Source organism: Phocoena phocoena, chromosome 9 (assembly GCF_963924675.1).
Source record: "Phocoena phocoena chromosome 9, mPhoPho1.1, whole genome shotgun sequence".
Taxonomy (NCBI): Eukaryota; Metazoa; Chordata; class Mammalia; order Artiodactyla; family Phocoenidae; genus Phocoena; species Phocoena phocoena.
The window spans coordinates 34,979,697-34,999,074 of NC_089227.1; the positions used below are offsets into that span (position 1 = coordinate 34,979,697).

Genomic DNA, 19,378 nt, shown 5'->3' on the forward strand with positions numbered 1-19,378 from the left:
GGCAGAAATTAAAACTCTGTTTGGCTCTAGTGAGGACAGAGCATTAATAAGAGCTCCTCCTATGGTGAAGGAAAGGAACAAATCTGCTGCTACTTTTTGACACCATACTATGCTCCCAAATGCCAGCAAATATGCAAAATTAACAAAGCCCTTTATTCCCATCTTGAGATTAGCATTGTAAGCAGCAGATAGCTTAAAGTGAAAATGTTTATCACTTGCTCCTCAGTTTTCTCATTTTATCAATAAGGTGGCAGAATACAAGTCCTTGAAAAGACCTTCCACAAAAATAAGCAATTTCGTTTTCACTGATGAAAATAAATGAAACTCAATTCCTTATCAACTAGAAACGCAAAGTTAAGATTTACTAAGCCCTTCCTAAGTCCTAGGTATGATCCTAAGTGCATGACATGCATTACTTAACTGAACCCTCAAAATAACTGTATGAACCAAGTACAAAAATTATTCCCATTTTACAGATGAGAGAATCACAACCTAAAGAGGTTAAGTAAATCTCCCAAGATTGATGATCCAGATTTCAAGCTGGTAGGTAGATTCAAAGCCTGTGTTACTGTGCCACATTGCTTCCCAATTCTGGGAAAACTAGTGTAAGACTTATCACAAAGATTACATTTCAATAATTTTAAGCAAGAAGAGCCACTACAATGGAACTAGGATCGCGTACTAAGATATATAAAAATACTCCAGCTTTGGTCAATCTGGAATAAGATTCTGAGTGAATATTTTTATAAACGTTAGTGCTATCTGTGCAAAAATGTGTGTGCATGTCCATGTGTACACATGCATGTGTGATTGTGTATTATGAGAAAGACACACAGCTAGAGAGAGAGAGAGAGAGAGACAGACAGAGAGAGAGAGCAAGAGAGATTTTAAAACATTGTTTAAAAACCTCCTTGTACTAATTCTGGATCATAATAACTTGAACAGGTCACCAAGGTATCAGAACATAACTTCTAACTGCTATACTGAGGGAGATGTATAAAGTTATATATCTCATCTCTGCCTTCCTTCCAATTACTCAGTGTGGAAAATGACATTGGCCTTCTAAAACCTTAACTTATGTTTGGACCCCTTCCATCTTTGAGTCCTATTCTAGTGCTGCTGACCATTAAAATGAATATTTCAGTGGGGCGGGAACAGTCCTATTAGCCCAAGCCAAGCTGTAGCTTTACATGGCTTGTGCTCTTTAAGAGGTGAATCTAGCCAGCCAGCTCACTTTGTTCAGAAGTATTAAGTGGAAAGATTGTAACACTCAAAGAAAGGCAAAGTTCACTGGGTAAGACCCCAATAATACAATGGAGCATAAAACCTCTAGAATGTTTTACCATAATATTTTATGAAACATATGCACACACTCTTTGTAACAGAATCCAATTCAAATGGTTTTGGAGGTCAGTTCAAAGTCACCACATACGCAGCATCTTTGTGAGAAATATGTACTATTTCAAAAGTACCCGGACCCAGAAGCTTCCTTTCCCTATTTTATAGTTCATTATCAGTCCCGCAGAGCATTATATTAGAGGAAAAAAAAATCACCTACTACAGCATGATATAATTTGCAGCCAAAACCTAAAGTTCAGTAAAATAATCCAAATTTCAGAATCAACAAATTCTTGTGTTATGGAACAAAAGTAATCACAGAGGGTAATTCTAAAAGGAAGTGCTACTTTAAGTGTGGGCAATAAATATAAAAATTTCGAAAATTATTTTATTCTTAACTTCAGAACCAATTATGATAGCCTTTGACGGTCATTCATTGTTACGAAAGGAGCAAAAGACTCTCAACTCTTACATTTAAAAGAAAAGTGAATTCGGAATGGGCCTGATTAGAGCTAACCATTCATATTATTCTGAGGTTTCCAAAAAGCCCAAATGCTATGAACAACTATGATTCTCCTTAGGGGAAGGAAGTAAAGGTCCACTTTGCATGACAAAGGTCAGATTTCTGCAGGCAAATGAGACTTCTATGGTTGACTGTTCCTAGGCTGTCACTGTCTGAGTCCTAAGAGGTCAAGAGAGGTTCCAAATTCTGCTCACTGCTTAGGGAACACCCCTGGGGCCACTTTAATCATTTTAAGGTCATTAGAACTTTTCTTACTTTGGTTCCAGCTTTACTCCCGTAAATCTTGCTAATGCATATTGGCAATTCAGTACTGACATAGGTTAAAAAGAAATTGAAAGTATTTAGTATTATATGCAGATCAAAAGATAGAATCCACTTAAAAACTTCTTTTAAATCTAAGATTGAAGTCAATGAAATTCAAGTAGACCTCAGAGAGTGATAATCAGGGCCCAATAGAAAAGTTACACTCTATTACGGCTGTACTGGTATTTGTACTATATGATCAACGCCACTCCTCTAGATTTCATTTAATATGATAAAGCTTTACTTGAAAATTATCTTATACAGTTTCCCTAATCATTAAATAAGTTTAACTGTGATAATATTTTATTGTTTACTTTTTTGTAATAACTATTGAGCCACTAAAATACAACAAATGCTGAAGTAAAAATTATTTGACTATATTTCAATGCTCTTCTATTTAGTGCAAACATACACCTAAACTTTCTCAAAGTGCACTGGAAATACACCAAATGGATTATATTTATAAAAGTTGGAAGAGTTTCGCCTATCTGTAATTAATGAGGGGTATCTCTAAGTATTTAGATGTGTAGAAAACATCTGTATTTAATTATATCATACTTTTCTTAGACAATAGGAATTGAATTAAGGAATATTTTGAAACCCCTATAGAGATATAAAAGTATTAACGGCTGTTCAAGAACTTAATTGGTACAATGCTTGAAAATGTTTGGTTTTACAGATCAGCAGCCTGACACTTCATAAATATCAGATATTCAATATAAAGGGAAGAAACTTAACGTAATGGGCAAATACAGAAAATACACCACTAGAAAAGACAAGGGCTGTACCTTTTCGCTATCATTACATATCACATAAAGAGATACAGAAGATGAGTTTCATATTAGTACAGATTTGAATTAAATTTTGTAAGGTATATAATAAGCAGGATTTCTCTGAGAAATTCTACAAGAATAAATTAACAGCTTGCTATTCATTCTTCAGAGGAAAAATCCTAAGCCGTTCTCAGGGAAACAGTGGGACACAAAAGTATGGGCTTTTAGTACTTGTCCTAAGTATTGAAAAAGATCAAATTTGCTTCCTGGATGCTTACCGGCTCCAAATGCCACTACTTTTCAAACTCAGTGTCACTTCTGCAGTCAGTTTTCAATCTCCCAGTGGTAAGAATATATTCAAAGGCTATGTGCACAGCAGGGTAGAAGTCTTTCTCCCTAAATGTAACTATATCACTCATCAGTAACCTCCTGCCATAAGGGGACTTGTGTTTTCTTTCCTTTTAGTGACTCCTTAGGCTCTCGAATGCCAGTCACTGCCCTAAGACCTGGGGCAATATTCACATAATCTCTGTCAATAGTTCCTACACATGCCATTGGTGCAACTAAATGTCAAGGCTGCAGATCAAAGTCCCCACATTCTAAAATCCATGTCCTTTATGGATCAATTTTCATAAACTATATGCCATGTTTTAGAAATATGTGGAGGCTCACTCTTTACTTTGTTCCTTTTATCCCAGAGAAGTTTATTTACATGAAAGGCAATCTGATTTGTAGATAAGAGTGTGAAATTCTCATGCAATACATAAAACTCACTCTTTCCTTTGCACAGCCTTCCATTGAAGTATCTTACTATATCTGATATCTTATAGTAGAAATGTGAACATCTTTCGGCTATTAAAATAAAAAGGCACAAATTGCTTTACAATACTTGGCCATCCTTCCTCAGTGCCTGGTACAATACGGGCTAGATGACAGAATAAATTCTTACTCATGATTGATTTTATTTTTAAATCTTCATTATGCTAGAAGTAAATTATAAGACAGAAAATAGCTTCAGCACGTGTTTTTACAATCTATATCCATTTTAATTATTCAAAATTCCTTGGGAAAATGAATATAATTATTGGAAATAATTTTCACTCTGTAGATTTTATATACAAATTAAACAGATCTATAGTTCTTCAAGTAGATCTGAGTAAAATACAATGGACCAAACTCTCTGCTCTGAGTATCTCTTCACATCAATTGTGGTTATAAAATTTTTTTAAATTTACAACTTCCTCTAAAGAACTATATTTAGAAAATCTCAAAATATTTAGAACATAATGTATACAACTGCTATTTATGCTTCTACCTAGCTAAAATTTAAATATATTTATTATAGAGGTAAGAGCATGTAACACATTAAATATGCACATACCAGAGGGCTAAAAAGGAATATGGGGAAAACAAACATAGACTGTAAAGCTATAGAGCTGTTTACTAAATTCCAAATTTATTACAGATTCATTGTCCCAGTTCCCCTAAGCAAATTTTAATACAATTACATGAGATTATTAGCTACAAAGCTTCACCATGAGTTCTCCTGTAATCTGTGAGACACTAGGCAAGTCACTTACTCAGGAGCTAGCCTTGGCCTTATCTGTTTTAGTAAACAATTAAAATTTAAGGTTTTTAAAAGTGGGAGGAAAAGATTATTTCCATTTTTGTAGTAAATGGCTGAGGCTCAACAGAAAATCAGAAAAATGGAGGAAATTACATGGAGGAAATTAACGGAGAAGATTTAAATTTTCTGAGAAATCAAATTTCTATTTTCTTTAATTCTTCTCTTTATTGCTAATAAGAAAATAATTTGTCTAAAACCCAAATGTGACTAACCTTTAAATTAAAAAAGCTACTTTGATAATATACTGAATGAACTGATATAGAAATAGGAGTGTGTGTGTGCGCGTCTGCTTATGCTGAGGGCAGAGGTGGAGAGAGCCTGACGGCTATGATTCAAATCCTTTGACGCTCCCCTAGAGGTATGGCAAAATAAAGCTGCAGGAAGGTCATGGAAGAGCAAGTGGAGTCTTCTTGTGGAACTGACTTACCAGTTTTTCGAAGAGGGAAATCGTCCTTTGCATCTTGTGCTCCTGGTAATGTGTATTTGTAGGATGGAGACGTTCCACTCAGGGGTGGAGAGCTTTGATCCAATGACGTGTGGTGGGCAGCCCTACAAAAGAAAAAGAGGGTTCACCATTTCCCCTTGAGTTTTTACTGCACATTGGTCAGCAATAATCGGTTGCACATGCTGTAACACGTGTCTCAGCTGTGTTTATGTTCTTTCTTTTCAGTGTGTACAAACCACAGCCTCATGTAACCAAGTTCAATTTAGCAGTATGTTACGGAATGATGCAGGATGCCCAAGAATGCCCACTGTGTGTTTGGTCACACAGTCACATAGAAAAGTTTGCTTCACTAAAGGAGAGAATTTACCCAGAGCCTGAGATTTGACATCTGAGATTATTGTGTATGTTTTCTTAAGAGCCATATTAGTGGAAAAGTCATCACCCGAATCCCTTTTAGTCAATAATGTAGAACAACCAAGGTAAAAGTAAACATACAGAAGGACTTCATTTAAAAAAAACTGCTAGGTAGTACACGAGAGTACATGAGGGTGCCTTTCTACTGGAGAGACAGTACTGTGCGTATAGCCTCAGGTTTCCAAACTTCTACAGCAGTTTCAAGGTAAAGGCTGGAGACACATCCTTCTTCAATATGAACCTGACCTTTTAAAATCTTTTGTCTGTCCTGCATTAATACAGTAAAAGAGATGCAATTGTGCTACTGGAGAATAGCTTAGGACTGAACATAGATTACCCAGTGGATATAAACATCTATAATCATTATATATGGAGAAAATATAGATAGGGCATAGTATCACCACCATGATGATTCTACCAATATTATTTATTTGAATCAACATTCTCAAGAATTACCTGGTGTAAGGATATTTTATCTAGCCATAACTGGCAAAAAGTATTAAGTTCAGATTTCATAAATTAATGACTTATGGTTGTCCAGGAGTTGGACCCTACTGAAGTTCAGTTCAGTACAAAAAAAAGGATTCCTAAGTAACATTTGAGAGCCATGTCGAATATACCCAAGGGAACAGCTAAAGAATTTTCAGCTGACAAGTTGTTTGCATGTAGTTGTTTCCACTTAACAACAACAACAACAAAGGTATTATCTTTTCTTACAACAGGTTTTAACTTAGAAGGAACATGAGTTAGTTATAAATTATGTATGTAATTTTAGGTAATAAGACAGAATTTCTTTTTCAATACTTTTTGATGTTGATTGAACACGTGAAAATTTTCTTCAGGGACTGGTTTCTCAAGTCAATTGACACGCATGGTATAAATTATGTAAACCATTAAAAAATATTTATATAGCATTCTAGAATCTGCCTCATCTTTTTTTCTGGATGCAGAGAAGGGAAGATACTTATAATATAGAATTATAAGAACAATAACTCTTTTAATAGAACTCCTGGCATGCTTGAAATGTCAATGTAACAGAGTATCAAATAATCAAGTTTTTACTCCCTTATCCTTATGATGTGATTAAAAAATATGTAAGTGTAAAATCCTAAACATATTTTTTAAATATGAGAGAGATGAAACTATGATCTATTAGTCTATTATCCAAATATGCTTTGCCTATCAGTTCTTCCCCTGATTTTTAAAAAATATCACCTCCTTCATACTTTACAGAAGGAAGAATTGTGTGTTGCACAGTATCTCTTTACTAGACTTGGAGAAAGATGGTTGCATAAAAAACTGTAATACCGCAGTATGTTATGTTGTCAGCTTGTGTGTTAAAAGCCAATCTACTCTCATTTTACAGGGTGGGAAGAAATGAGATGAGGTGGGCACGGGTAAACTAGTCACTGAAGACTTAGATATATCAGTTACTTTTCTTTTTCTTTCTTTCTTTCTTTCTTAATTAAGTCAAAAATCTTCTGGACTTTTAAAAATAATTCAGATCTCCACCTTATTTCAAGCCAAGTAAAATAAAATCTCAACCAGCCAAATCTTCAGAAATTATTGTAAAGATATCAGATGCACCATCTGAGAATAGAAAAATGCAAAATATGAATTAATTTCTATGCCCCACCCTACATTTGTCAGCTATTCATTTGGCAAAGAACATGTATAATACTTTCTAGCCCTCAAGATGATACTTGCTAACATTTATTTAAGAGCTGGTCTCTGTTACATACTTTACCACATTGTTTCACAGGACCTTCCCAGAAACCCTAGAGGGCAGGTACTATTATCGTCCTCTTTTTATAGAATAAAAACCTGAGCCTTGGAGAATTTGAGGAGCTTGCCCATGGCCTTATAGCCGAGAACTTGGCAGCCCAAGGATTTGTGCCCAGGTTGGCTGAATTGAGAACCTGTGATCTTTACCCCTGGGACTGAAAAAAGCCAAACACTGAACATACGTGTACCAGAGCTTGGGATGGCGGCTCACGGAATGATTTTTTCCATTAGTTGGAGTGTCTTTTGTTGCTGATTTACTCAACAGGAATTCTTGAAGCTTCTGCTTTACTTCTGTACTTGCCACTGCCCCTGAAACACACACATACAGAAACAGATGGTGATTTGCGGTTCTGTCCTTTCAAGCCTCTGGAATATTTAGCAAAAATTAAGAAGTAACACCACTCGTCACGGCATATGAAGTTTTCCTATTAAAAGAAGAAACCAGAGTCTAAACAGCCTTTAGAAAATGACATAGTAATATTTTGTGACTACTGCTTCAACTGCCAATTTTCAAAAGACCTTCGATGATTTCTTTAATTGCTTTTGCAGAAAGGGGATTCCCAGAATTAATACTAACTTTTTCCTAAGCTTTAAAAAATACTGCTGAGGAACAGAACACTGCTTTTTTAAAAGTCAAGAATCTTGGGGGACCATATAAGTGATTAAGCAAATTAAAATGAGCTCTTCTGAATTGCTAGTTTGAAAAACTTTTTTAAAAAGCACTTTTGCCCATTAAACAAATAAATATTGCTGACAATTCCAGTTTAAGTCATCACATTTTAAACCTTGCTACGACCTGATTTTGAACTGACCTCATACAGGGGAATTATTTGGATCTGTCTCCCTCTTGTGGATAGTTGCTTTTTAAAAAAAAAAAAACAAAAAAAATTCTACCTTAAATCTTCTCAAAGTTTGGGTACTTGAAAACTAAATGAGACAAGGCTTGACTTATTAAAGAGCAATTATTACTTGAGCAGGAGGAAGGTATGGTGGAGTAATGAGGAAGTGTTTATTATTAAACACAATGGCATAGCTATATTGCCTTAGTATAACATTATTTTTAAGGTTCAAAACAACAGAAATTAGCATCTTTGCCAAACAATGCTATGTTTACTTCTGGAGATGCTTGTAGACTAAATGCAGAGAGCTGATATGTGAATGTCAAAGCCTTACATTTGGGTCCATAATGTATTCTTTTGCTTAAACACAGACAATTTTGACAAGTTTAATTCCACTCTTTATCAGGCTCCTTTCTGAATGACCATCAGCTAAAGATGAGGGAAGAGATCCGTCTTTTACCCTGGTGCCTCTTACTTTCTCGTCCTCTATCTTTGCCTCTGAGAGGAGGAAGCTGCTGTTCTCTGCGATGCCTCTCTACTTCCTGTTCTTGCCTCTGCTGCTCCAGTTTCTGCTCCTTTTCTAGCAGTTCTTGTTGCTGTTTTATGGCTAGAAGTTCCTGTTGCAACTTGCGAGAAGAGAAAGACATGAGAGTGTGCAATTTCTTTAGACTTCATAGTCATCAATGACCAAAATCGAAATGTTATGAGCTTTTGGAAATTATTTGTATTTACTTTACATTTTACCCATTTTTTGGTATATTATTGAAATCTAAAGACAAGCAACTAATGCCATAAATGGTCTTAAGGTCACTAACAAGAAAGTTTTTAGGTAGTTTCAACACCTACGCCATCCTATCACAATATTACCAAATTCACTCAGATCTTCAGTTCCTTGAGTAACTTTCCTTTGTGCATCTGAAATACATGATACAGGCAAAGAAAGGCAGGAACTTCCCAGAAGTCTGTTTTACCAATTCCCTTGCAACATAAACAAATGAAATCTTCACTTCTTATCCTGAGAAACTGTGTGAACATAATCAAATTGAATAGAATAGTGAGATATGAGTTAATTTGGGGGAAAGCTACCTGAAATAAAACGAAGGCTAAAAATTTCAAAACCTTCCAAGAAGGTTTTCAAAAGATGAATGCAATCTGTATATCCATAACAAGCTCTTCTCTCAAAATAGCAAAGTCTAATTAGTTCACTCAGTGCACAAAACCCTTCAGATTAGAGACTGGTCAAGAAGAAATCACTTCCATCAGACTACACTTTGATGCACTGTTGTTTGGCTGTCTGAATCCCTTGAGTTCACTTCCAAATAAGGTACATCATGAATATAAAGCATTCTTAATAACCATTTTGAGGGCTTCCCTGGTGGCGCAGTGGTTGAGAATCTGCCTGCCAATGCATGGACACGGCTTTGAGCCCTGGTCCGGGAAGATCCCACATGCCGCGGAGCAACTAGGCCCGTGAGCCACAACTACTGAGCCTGTGCGTCTGGAGCTTGTGCTCCGCAACAAGAGAGGCCGCGACAGTGAGAGGCCCGTGCATCGCGATGAAGAGTGGCCCCCGCTCGCCGCAACTAGAGAAAGCCCACGCACAGAAACAAAGACCCAACACAGCCATAAATAAATAAATAAATAAAAATTAAAAAAAAAACACAAAACCATTTTGAGATGTCAATTTTCTCTCAGACTAAGAAACAGACATGGAATAATCGTAAATGTGCCCACTGAGGAATAACTCAAGACTGAGTTCTACTAGGCTCTGACATTACTAGATACGAGATCTAGACAACACTAAGCCACTCAGAGAACTGGTTCCTCATATATAAGACAGAGGAATAATCTCCACCATGCATCATGTTCATAAATGCATATGAAATTTAAGTTGTAAGTTTGAACAATACTAATTTTGCTTATTATTACTATTTTAAACTCTAAATACTAATGAAGTTAGTGTAATTTGCTGTTTATATGAGATAGGTGCCTAAAATTCTGAAATTTACACAGCACAGTAACAGAACAAAAATAACAAGTTATATGGAATGGCATCAGAGTCACTGTGGAGCAACAGGAAGCCAACTCTGCATGTCAAGCATGATAGCTTCACTAATCCCAGAAGGACATGGCTAGAAGCATTTCTGGTTAATTTTCAAATTACAGTCTTTGACATTTTGGATTTGATCCACCAGTCTCTTAATAAGTGTTTTTAGATACTCCATTCTAACAAAAAATTTCATAATTCTGCTTAAACTTTGCCTTAAATGTTAATTCTATATAGATATTGGGGTTGATCAAGTTGATTTATTGCTTCACTCAAAGCCCCAGTGGAATTGAATATTAATCTCTCTTAGGAATTAGAAAAGCACACAATTTAATTTCCACAGCTACTATTCATTATCAAAGATTGCAGGAATGAGGTTAAAAAAAAAAAAAAAAAGAAACATCACTCCTCCAGTTTCATGTTCTAGTCCAAGACAGAGGCAGAATGAAGTAGTAGCTTTGGAGGTAGATGAGGCAAGATTACAAATCCTGGAGGATCCACTTACTGGCTGTGTAGCCTTGGGCAAGTTACAGTGTTTCTGCCTCAGGTTACTAGGTGGAAAAATGGGATAACAGCATCTAACTCAACAGATGATTATAGAAGCCAAAGATTCCAAACACTAATATAAGTAAAGCATCATGCTGTGTCTTCCTCATAAAAGTAAAATCTAGATGAATGTTAAAAGCATCAACTTTTAGTCCTATGCATAAAAAATATAAAACAATAAAATTTAAAAAATTTTAAAGCAAAGAAACTTCTTAAACTTAAAGGGAAATTTTAAGTATGACTTTAGTTTCCGAAAAAGCAACTTAATACTTTAGAAAATAATTCCAAACACTAAGTTTTCCTTAGCTATCTCAGAATCATTTTTCTCCCTCCCCTTTTCCAATATTTGCTAGGTGTCAGTAAACCTGCTATATACTACCTTGTTTGGGCTAAAGTAACAATTACGTACTTGATACTATTAACTTTTGAGTAAAATAAACAATTAATTACTTTAAAAAATTTTATGTTGATCTTTACAACTACAAAAGGGATCAAACATAAATGAAAAGAACTATCTAAAGCTGTAACTTATCAGTATTGCCCTATATTCAGGGCAACACCACTTGCATACCACAGCAAAACGAAACAAACCTTCAACAATGGGGAAGAATATAAATTTTACTCATTCATCATTGCCATTTTAACATGCCTAGAATGAATGAAGAAGGAAATCTGGACATTATTGTTACTATTATTGTTTCAAAGGTCAAACTGAAATAAATGTTCCAGAATCACTCAAAAATAAGTCTATAAACTAAATGAAGGTTTCCTATACTGCAAAATACAACCAGGATTCCATATGAGACTTAAAACAAAATCCTCACTCTTATTTTTAAGGTATCTTATGGGTCAATATATTGTAAGCGTCTTTTAGTTAAGTTCACTAGTTAAAGGAAAAAAATACCACAATTTACATCAGGTATCAAAGAGCCTTTTTCTGAAAGTAAGTTAAAATAGGTCTTCCAGGCTAAGGAAATATAAAACAAGGAACATAGGAAAGAAAAAGCATTTTTACCCTCTGAGACACTGTAATATCAATGTGGTAAAATTATATAATATTAACATAAATTAGTTATCTATATTAACCCCACATAAATGTGCTTGTATTTTACTTGCAAGTGAGTAAAAGATCAATTTCTGCAGGGCAGAAATTGAGACACAGATGTAGAGAACAAACGTATGGACACCAAGGGGGAGAAAGGGGTGGGAGTGGTGGTGGCGGTGTGATGAATTGGGAGATAGGGTTTGACATGTATACACTGATGTGTATAAAATGGGGATGACTAAGAAGAACCTGCTGTATAAAAAAATACATTTAAAAAAGTGCAAAAGGAAAAGAAATCAAGTGTCTATAACACAATATAATAAAAATGAAATAATATAACATATACTTTATTATATTAATAAGTTAACACAAGTTAAGTCACTTTTGAAGGAGTTGGACATAAAAGTAGACTTTTTTATTACAAATATTTGCTACTTTATATTACTGTCATAATAAATTCAAATTAAACATCTACTAAGTCAGACCAAAATAGCTTTGTTTTAATTAGTTTTGTCAAGAAGTTGAAAGACATTTTACAAATAAAGCAGAAGTACAAGAGGGTACAAGAGACTAAATAGATACACAGACACTGATAATAAAATACTCCATCATACATAATTGTGGGATATGGACATATTTCTCCTAGAATAATTTAAACAACTTGGGTCTCTAATTGTCAACTACTCCCAAAACTGTTTCAATAAATTCTTATCTACAGTCTATTAGACTTATATAAAAACACTGAAAATATATGTATCAGTTTCTTTATATAAAATTTTGTTGAGCTTTTCATTATGCTATTATTTTGAATGTATACATTATGAGGTCTTTTCCATAAGGAAGATTAGGACATACTCAGAACATCTACTTATAGAGCACTCAGAATATCTACTTATAGACCAAAGACAAAAATAAAAAAAGGCTCTCTTCACATAAAGGGATTAATTTATCCTCTCTGGTGAATAGTATATACAGATTCTTTTTTTTTTAATTAATTTTTATTGGACTGTAGTTGCTTTACAATGCTGTGTTAGTTTCTACCGTACAGCAAAATGAATCAGCTATATGTATACATACATACATACATATATATATATATGGCTCTTTTTTGGATTTCCTTCCCATTTAGGTCACCACAGTGCATTAGGTAGAGTTCCCTGTGCTACATAGTATGTTCTCATTAGTTACCTATTTATACATAGTATCAGTAGTGTGTATGTGTCAACCCCAATCTCCCAATTCCCCCCTCTCCCCCTCCCTTTCCCCCTTTGTATCCATACATTTGTTATTAGAAATATAAAATGGGTCTTTCCATGCTCGTGGTTCTTCTTGGTGGAGAGCAGATGGGGCAAATGGACAAAAGCATGTAGAAGAGAATCTTAAAAAGGGTGGGAAGTTACTATTCCTTACTATTGATGCTGTAAACTAACAGAAAAAAGAGTGGTAGAGGCTCCTCTCCAAAAAGCAAAGCAGGTTTTTGCCAGGATTCCTTTTACTTACCCAGGTTTTTCACTAGTACAATCAAAGTTTCCTCCCAGCCATGCATCCATATCTTTTCATAGTGAAATATCCCTCCACTGCTCCCTCTTATGCCCATGTTATGGTGCAGGCTCCCCGAGTCAATGGTCAGAGACAAAGAAACGTTTGCTACCTTGATGTGCTCCTGAAGCTGAGCCTGGTGCTGCCGTGTCAAGTTCTCATGCTGTTTCTGAAACTCTGCGATCAAGAGCTGCTTCTGGATTTGCTGCTGTTGCTGGATGAGGAGTAACTCCTGCTGAAGTTGCTTCTCACGGACTACAGGGTCCACCACGGGCATCATCATCCTGAGGTCTGTCCTTAGGTCTAAAGGCGAGATGGGCTCCAGGCCCACAGGAACCTCTGATTTTACATCAACTGGAGAGACAGAAAAAAAGGATGGAGGATAGAGGACAGAAAATTAGCACATTGACTTGGAAACAAATGAAAAGTGAAAGACACTATATCCCATTAGACAAATTTTACATCAACAAATCTAGTCTTCTTTTTCACAAGGATGGTAAAAGGTCTTCTGTATATCAGGCTTGATAAAATGAACCACAGGCTAATTTTCAGCCAGCAATTTGTACTCTGCTGTGAAATCTTCCACATTTCCCTTTTTCAAAGAGATGACTCCAAAGATTCACGGATATCAAAGTTGTTCATAAAACTTATTCTACTGGACCACTTACCAAATTCAAGTCAACTTAGGATAAAAAAATGCAACTCTATCGAGGAAAAGATGTCATGTTATATTAGAAAACTTCTAACACAACTAAATTTGTACACTTGCAAACATTTTTGTTTGTAATCAGAGTCAGAAAACATATTCTAAGATATATTCCTTATGAAGTAAACCTTTTAAAATAATGTATTTGTAGGGCTACTGGACCTACCAAAGAAAAAGTAAAAATATGCAAGCTAAAACGTGGGAAATGGTGAGTAGAAAGAAAATACAGACCCAGGGTAGACAGAAGTCACCTAATTTTCAATTTCAAATCATTGTAAAAATTTAAAAACTATTGGAACAACAACAACCAAAAATGCTTCTATAAATCGACTTTGATATTCAGGCTGCCAATTTTCAACCTCTGCTCTAAATCGAAATGCCTAGAACTTCCCTGGTGGTCCAGTGGTAAAGAATCCGCCTTACAATGCATGGGACGCAGGTTCGATCCCTGGTCAAGGAACTAAGATCCCACATGCTGTGGGGCAAGCCGCGCGCCACAACTACTGAGCTCATGGGCCTCAACTAGAGCCCATGTGCTGCAAACTACAGCGCCCATGCGCCCTGGAGCCTGGGTGCCACAACTAGAGAAGAGAAAACCCACACCCCACAACTAGAGAGAAGCCCACGCACCACAACGAAGAAACCACGTGCCGCAACAAAAGATCCCACATGCCTCAACTAAGACCTGATGCAGCCAAAAATAAATAAATAAAATAAATAAATAATAAATAAAACCTTAAAAAAAAAATCTAAATGCCTGTTCCCATAACTTTTAAAAGGATGTATCACCCTCAGGGTAACTGTGTTATCCTGAGTGTGTTATTTAAGTTCTCTAGGTCTCAGTTCCCTCATATGCAAAATGGAGATAATTACCATTAACAATAACAACACAGAGTTGTTAAAAGGATTAAATGTGATAATCCACTCAAAGATTGACAACATATATCCCTCAATAAATGCTTTTTCTAAAAAAATTATGTAAAAACAAATTTCCTGTGTATTAAAATAAATCATCAACACTGTGGGGCTAACCAAACAAAAATATGGAGCCAGTATGAAAATAAAATTGTTTATGATTTCTATTAAATATTAGAAAATAGAAACACTAAAACATCTAGAAAAATTATAAAACAAGAAAACAAAGAAACATAGCCAAACTAAAAAAAAAAAAAATCCACCTTCACTAGTAAAGATATGCAAAATTTTAAATAAAAATAAGGCATTTTCTAATGATTAAATATCATATATATGATTCACATATATGCATATGTGTATGTACAACATTCGCTTGTATAGGGTAAACATATGACCAAGTAGACAATTATATGTTGCAAGTGGCACTGCCAGTTGGCTTAAAACTTCTGAAAAAGTGATACGTGATATCACAATCTGGTGACATCTGTCAAGAGACATTAAGTATTTCTACCATTTGATTCAGGTTTGCCAACTCTTGGAATATATCTTAAGGAGATAATACTAACAGGAAGAAACAGTTCAATGTCATACTGTTTACTGAAGTATTATCATTTTAATTGAAATCACCAACTACAAGGAAATGTCTAGTAAAATATGTCACATCCATTTCATGGAAAAATATGCAATCATTAAAAATAATGTTTATGGGAACATGAAAAATGCTGTTGTAACATTAAGTGAAAGAACAATAATAAAAATGACATATACCCTATGATAACTCTTTAAAAATTAGTTAATTTAGTCAATGTACATTTACTGAGAACCTTAAATTCCCAAGGTGATTCTAGATGTTTGGGTTCGGTAGTAAAACTAAAAGACAAAAAAATTCTAGCCCTCATAGAGCATATATTCTACTGGAGATTTAATGGTATTAAGTCCCTGAATTCTACCAGCAAAGACTGGTGAGATAGGGAACAAAAGAAAGTTGTATTTTGGGTGGAAATATGAATAATTTTCCCCCTTCTACTTTTCCATATTTTTACAAATTGTATCTAATGCTGTGACTCCTACTCTGAGTAACTTAAATTTGAAGACTCCAGGCTGGAAACTACAAAGTTAATATTCCATGCAAATTTAAGAGATATTTTCAGGAAGTCAATAAAGCCTAACATAAATTCTGTCTATAGAAGTTAAGGCTTCAAACACTAAATGAAACGTTAATGTCTTGCTTATCATCTGAATTGTGTGTACACACAGGCATGTGTGTGTGCAGGCACGTGTGTGTGTCAGCTTGTAGGGGTGGAACTGATATCAACCTTGGTTGCTGACACTGGTGATTTTTCAATGTATAGATCAGAAGAGCTTGCACTGACAGTGCTGTATATGCCAGTTTAATGAAAATGGGAAAACAATATCAATAAACCATAGTTTGGGGGACAACGTCTTCTAAAACATGATATTTACAAAAGGAAAAATAATAATTGTGACAAGTTTGGAACTAACTGAGGAAGATGGCCTGTAAGATCTCTTGGTCAAAAGGTCCAATGTAGAACTTTCAATTAAGGCTCTGGAGTATCATGAGATTTTGAGCATTAATTTATAGAGTTGGCGTTATTCCAACCAAAAGCAATGGCTGTTAAGCATATATTTCACTTTTACATTAAAAAGCCCAGACTAAAACCTCAGTTTTTACATGGACATCTCAGTAAACAAATTTAACCCTATAAAGGCAAAATGTAAAATTTCAAGAGATCCTGGGGTCTCTTGCTGCTGGCATTCTTATTATCCATAAACTAAAACCGTCAACCCCCCGCCCAAAAGAAGAACAAAACCCAAAAGAGATAAGGAAAACAGACCCACAGAACTCTCCAAAACAGCTAGTGTAAGCCTCAAAGGGTGATTTGACTTCTTAACCTGCTATCCCAACAGAAATGATTGTGTCTAACTGCTTGCCTTTGTTCAGAGACTAATCACTAAATTGTGAAAAATCACCCTCAACTTACAAAAACTGCTCTTGATTATAAATAATTGCCCAAGACTGAGAGAAAGAGGCAGGCAAGATCCCAGTCTTTCATCCAATTTATTCAGCAGCAATCCACATTCCATTTGTCTAGACTAAATATAGCCGCGTTTACACAAGAAATCAATAGTGCTTGCAGAGAGGAGAGCGAAGGCATGAATATTTCATCAAACTCAGAGAGAAATGGCAATCAGCAAACTGATGGTTCTGTGTAGGTCATCTCTGGCCTGCTGGATTAGTTCCTGTTACTTGGACAATAGCTCATCTCTGGTTAATCATAATCATATCACAGCCATTCTTTCTATTTTTAAAATTAATTGCATTGTGGGTGACAAAGGCTCATCGTATTCCAAAAAGAATGAAGGATTTTTCTTCCATCTTCTGTGACAGGCTAATAAGCCTCCCCAGGAGCAATAATAGTAACACAATACCAGGGCTGAGTTTCAACAAGTTACAGTCACTTACACATCACAGAATGTGAAAGAAAGGGCATTGTCCACAGCTGCTGTATTATCATAATTAGAAATAATCAACTAACAAGGAAAAATTAACAACCAATTTTAACAGGGAGGAAATGGGATCATCACTGTTCACAACATTTCTTGTCTAGGAACATGCAAATTACTTAGAACAGGTGGCCAGAGATACGTAAGTTAGAAGGAAGTTGATGATAACAGCAGCATTAATGTTACTTATCAACAAATCCTCTTTTCTTAACACATCTCATAACTTTATTTAGACTCACCTTATTTGAGATTTCAAATACATGTGACATATACATGTATATTATATGTTTATTGTTATTCTAATAGCAAATACCCAGTCAGAACATTTCCACATATATTTAGTCTTATTATCACTTTACAGAGTTCTGCTCGTTCTTTCCTCAGTGTCTTTTCTTACTAACTCTTTGATAGTTATTCCCTCCTCTACTTAGGACTTATCAACTCATGCAATTTTTTTTTTTTTTTTTGTGGTACGCAGGCCTCTCACTGTATGGCCTCTCCCGTTGCGGAGCACAGGCTCCGGACGCGCAGGCTCAGCGACCATGGCTCACAGGCCCAGCCGCTCCGCGGCATGTGAGATCTTCCCAGACCGGGGCACGGACCCGCGTCCCCTGCATTGGCAGGCGGACTCTGAACCACTGCGTCACGAGGGAAGCCCAACTCATGCAATTTTTTAGAAATAGTTTTTACTTTAAGAAACATGGAAACAAAAAAGCTCCCATTTCAAAATAAAAATCTCAGTTCATATAGATGCTTACGATAATTACATTTATTTCAGCAACGTATACACCTGTTCAGCTGTAACTAAATTCCTTTGATAAATACGTTTTTTTATATACCAAGACCATTAAAGAGTTAAATCAAAGTACTAAGGATACCCTAAGTAGTCACGGCATGTTTCTTAATTTTTCACTTTAGATGCTATTATTTATAGCACAGGTATGTAGGGAGAATTTTTGTATGTTCAAAAACAGGAATCTTTGGTTGCTTCTTTATCAGCTGGGTTACAAACAAGAAGCCATCCATTTTAAGAATGTTTTCAGTGAATAACTTGCAAACCTCATGGATGGAAAAATTCTAAGAATGCAAATTTTGACCATTTACAACTATCACAACAATGGTGAAGACTGTTCACGCTGTTCCTCTGAATGAGATCCCGAAGCAGTGCAGTGTAAAGCACAGGCTTTCACACACAGAAAAAAGGCACAGGCACAATCTCGCCACCAATTTGTATGTGTCAATTCAGTTACAAGTTGAAACTTGAAAAAATGTGACAAAAAATGGAACCATGTTTAACTATCTCAGTTAATATTCACAATTACAGCAGCTATAATAATATTCAGGATACAGCATCACCAGTGCTGCCCAGAGCCAGTTTATATGGAAAATAAGTTTTTACACCAAGAAATGGGTGACCACAACCACTGGCAGGTGGATGTATGAATAACGATTTCCAGATCTGGGAGAAACAAATGCTGCTCTGATCATCTGCTCAGCTCTTTTGTTCCTCCTTTCCTGCACAGAAATCTTTGGGCCTGCAGACTCCGCCCATGGGAAAAGGCTGCCTGTTGTGCTGTTTTGTGCTTTAACATCATCCTGTCAAATATGTGGGCCTGTCATTAGTTCAGGGTTCAGAAAAGAATGTGGATATGGAGAACAGTATGGAGGAGGTTTTCTTCCTTAGAAACCTGAAAATAGAACTACCATGTGACCCAGCAATCCCACTACTGGGCATACACCCAGAGAAAACCATAATTCAAAAAGATACATGCACCCCAATGTTCACTGCAGCACTATTTACAATAGCCAGGACATGGAAGCAACCTAAGTGTCCATCAACAGAGGAATGGATAAAGAAGATGTGGCACATATATACAATGGAATATATTACTCAGCCATAAAAAGGAATGAAATTGGATCATTTGTAGAGACGTGGATGGACCTAGAGACTGTCATACAGAGTGAAGTCAAAAAGAGAAAAACAAGTATCGTATTAACACATGTATG

General features: G+C 35.7%; 1 protein-coding gene across 12 annotated transcripts in view; it reads right to left on the bottom strand.

Annotated features, from left to right (window-relative positions):
* The window catches only part of HDAC9 (histone deacetylase 9), a 580,466-nt gene that overhangs the window by 473,491 nt on the left and 87,597 nt on the right, over window positions 1–19,378 (bottom strand). For 3 of the 12 annotated variants that reach the window (XM_065883429.1, XM_065883431.1, XM_065883433.1), the window contains 4 exons: window positions 13,337–13,578; window positions 8,523–8,673; window positions 7,391–7,517; window positions 4,992–5,113 (listed from right to left, as the gene is read on the bottom strand). In XM_065883429.1, coding sequence (XP_065739501.1) covers window positions 4,992–5,113; window positions 7,391–7,517; window positions 8,523–8,673; window positions 13,337–13,578 — 642 coding nt within the window. Of the gene's footprint in view, window positions 1–4,991; window positions 5,114–7,390; window positions 7,518–8,507; window positions 8,674–13,336; window positions 13,583–19,378 lie in introns of those variants that run through there. The other 9 variants (XM_065883432.1, XM_065883434.1, XM_065883441.1 and 6 more) reach the window with 7 other exon arrangements.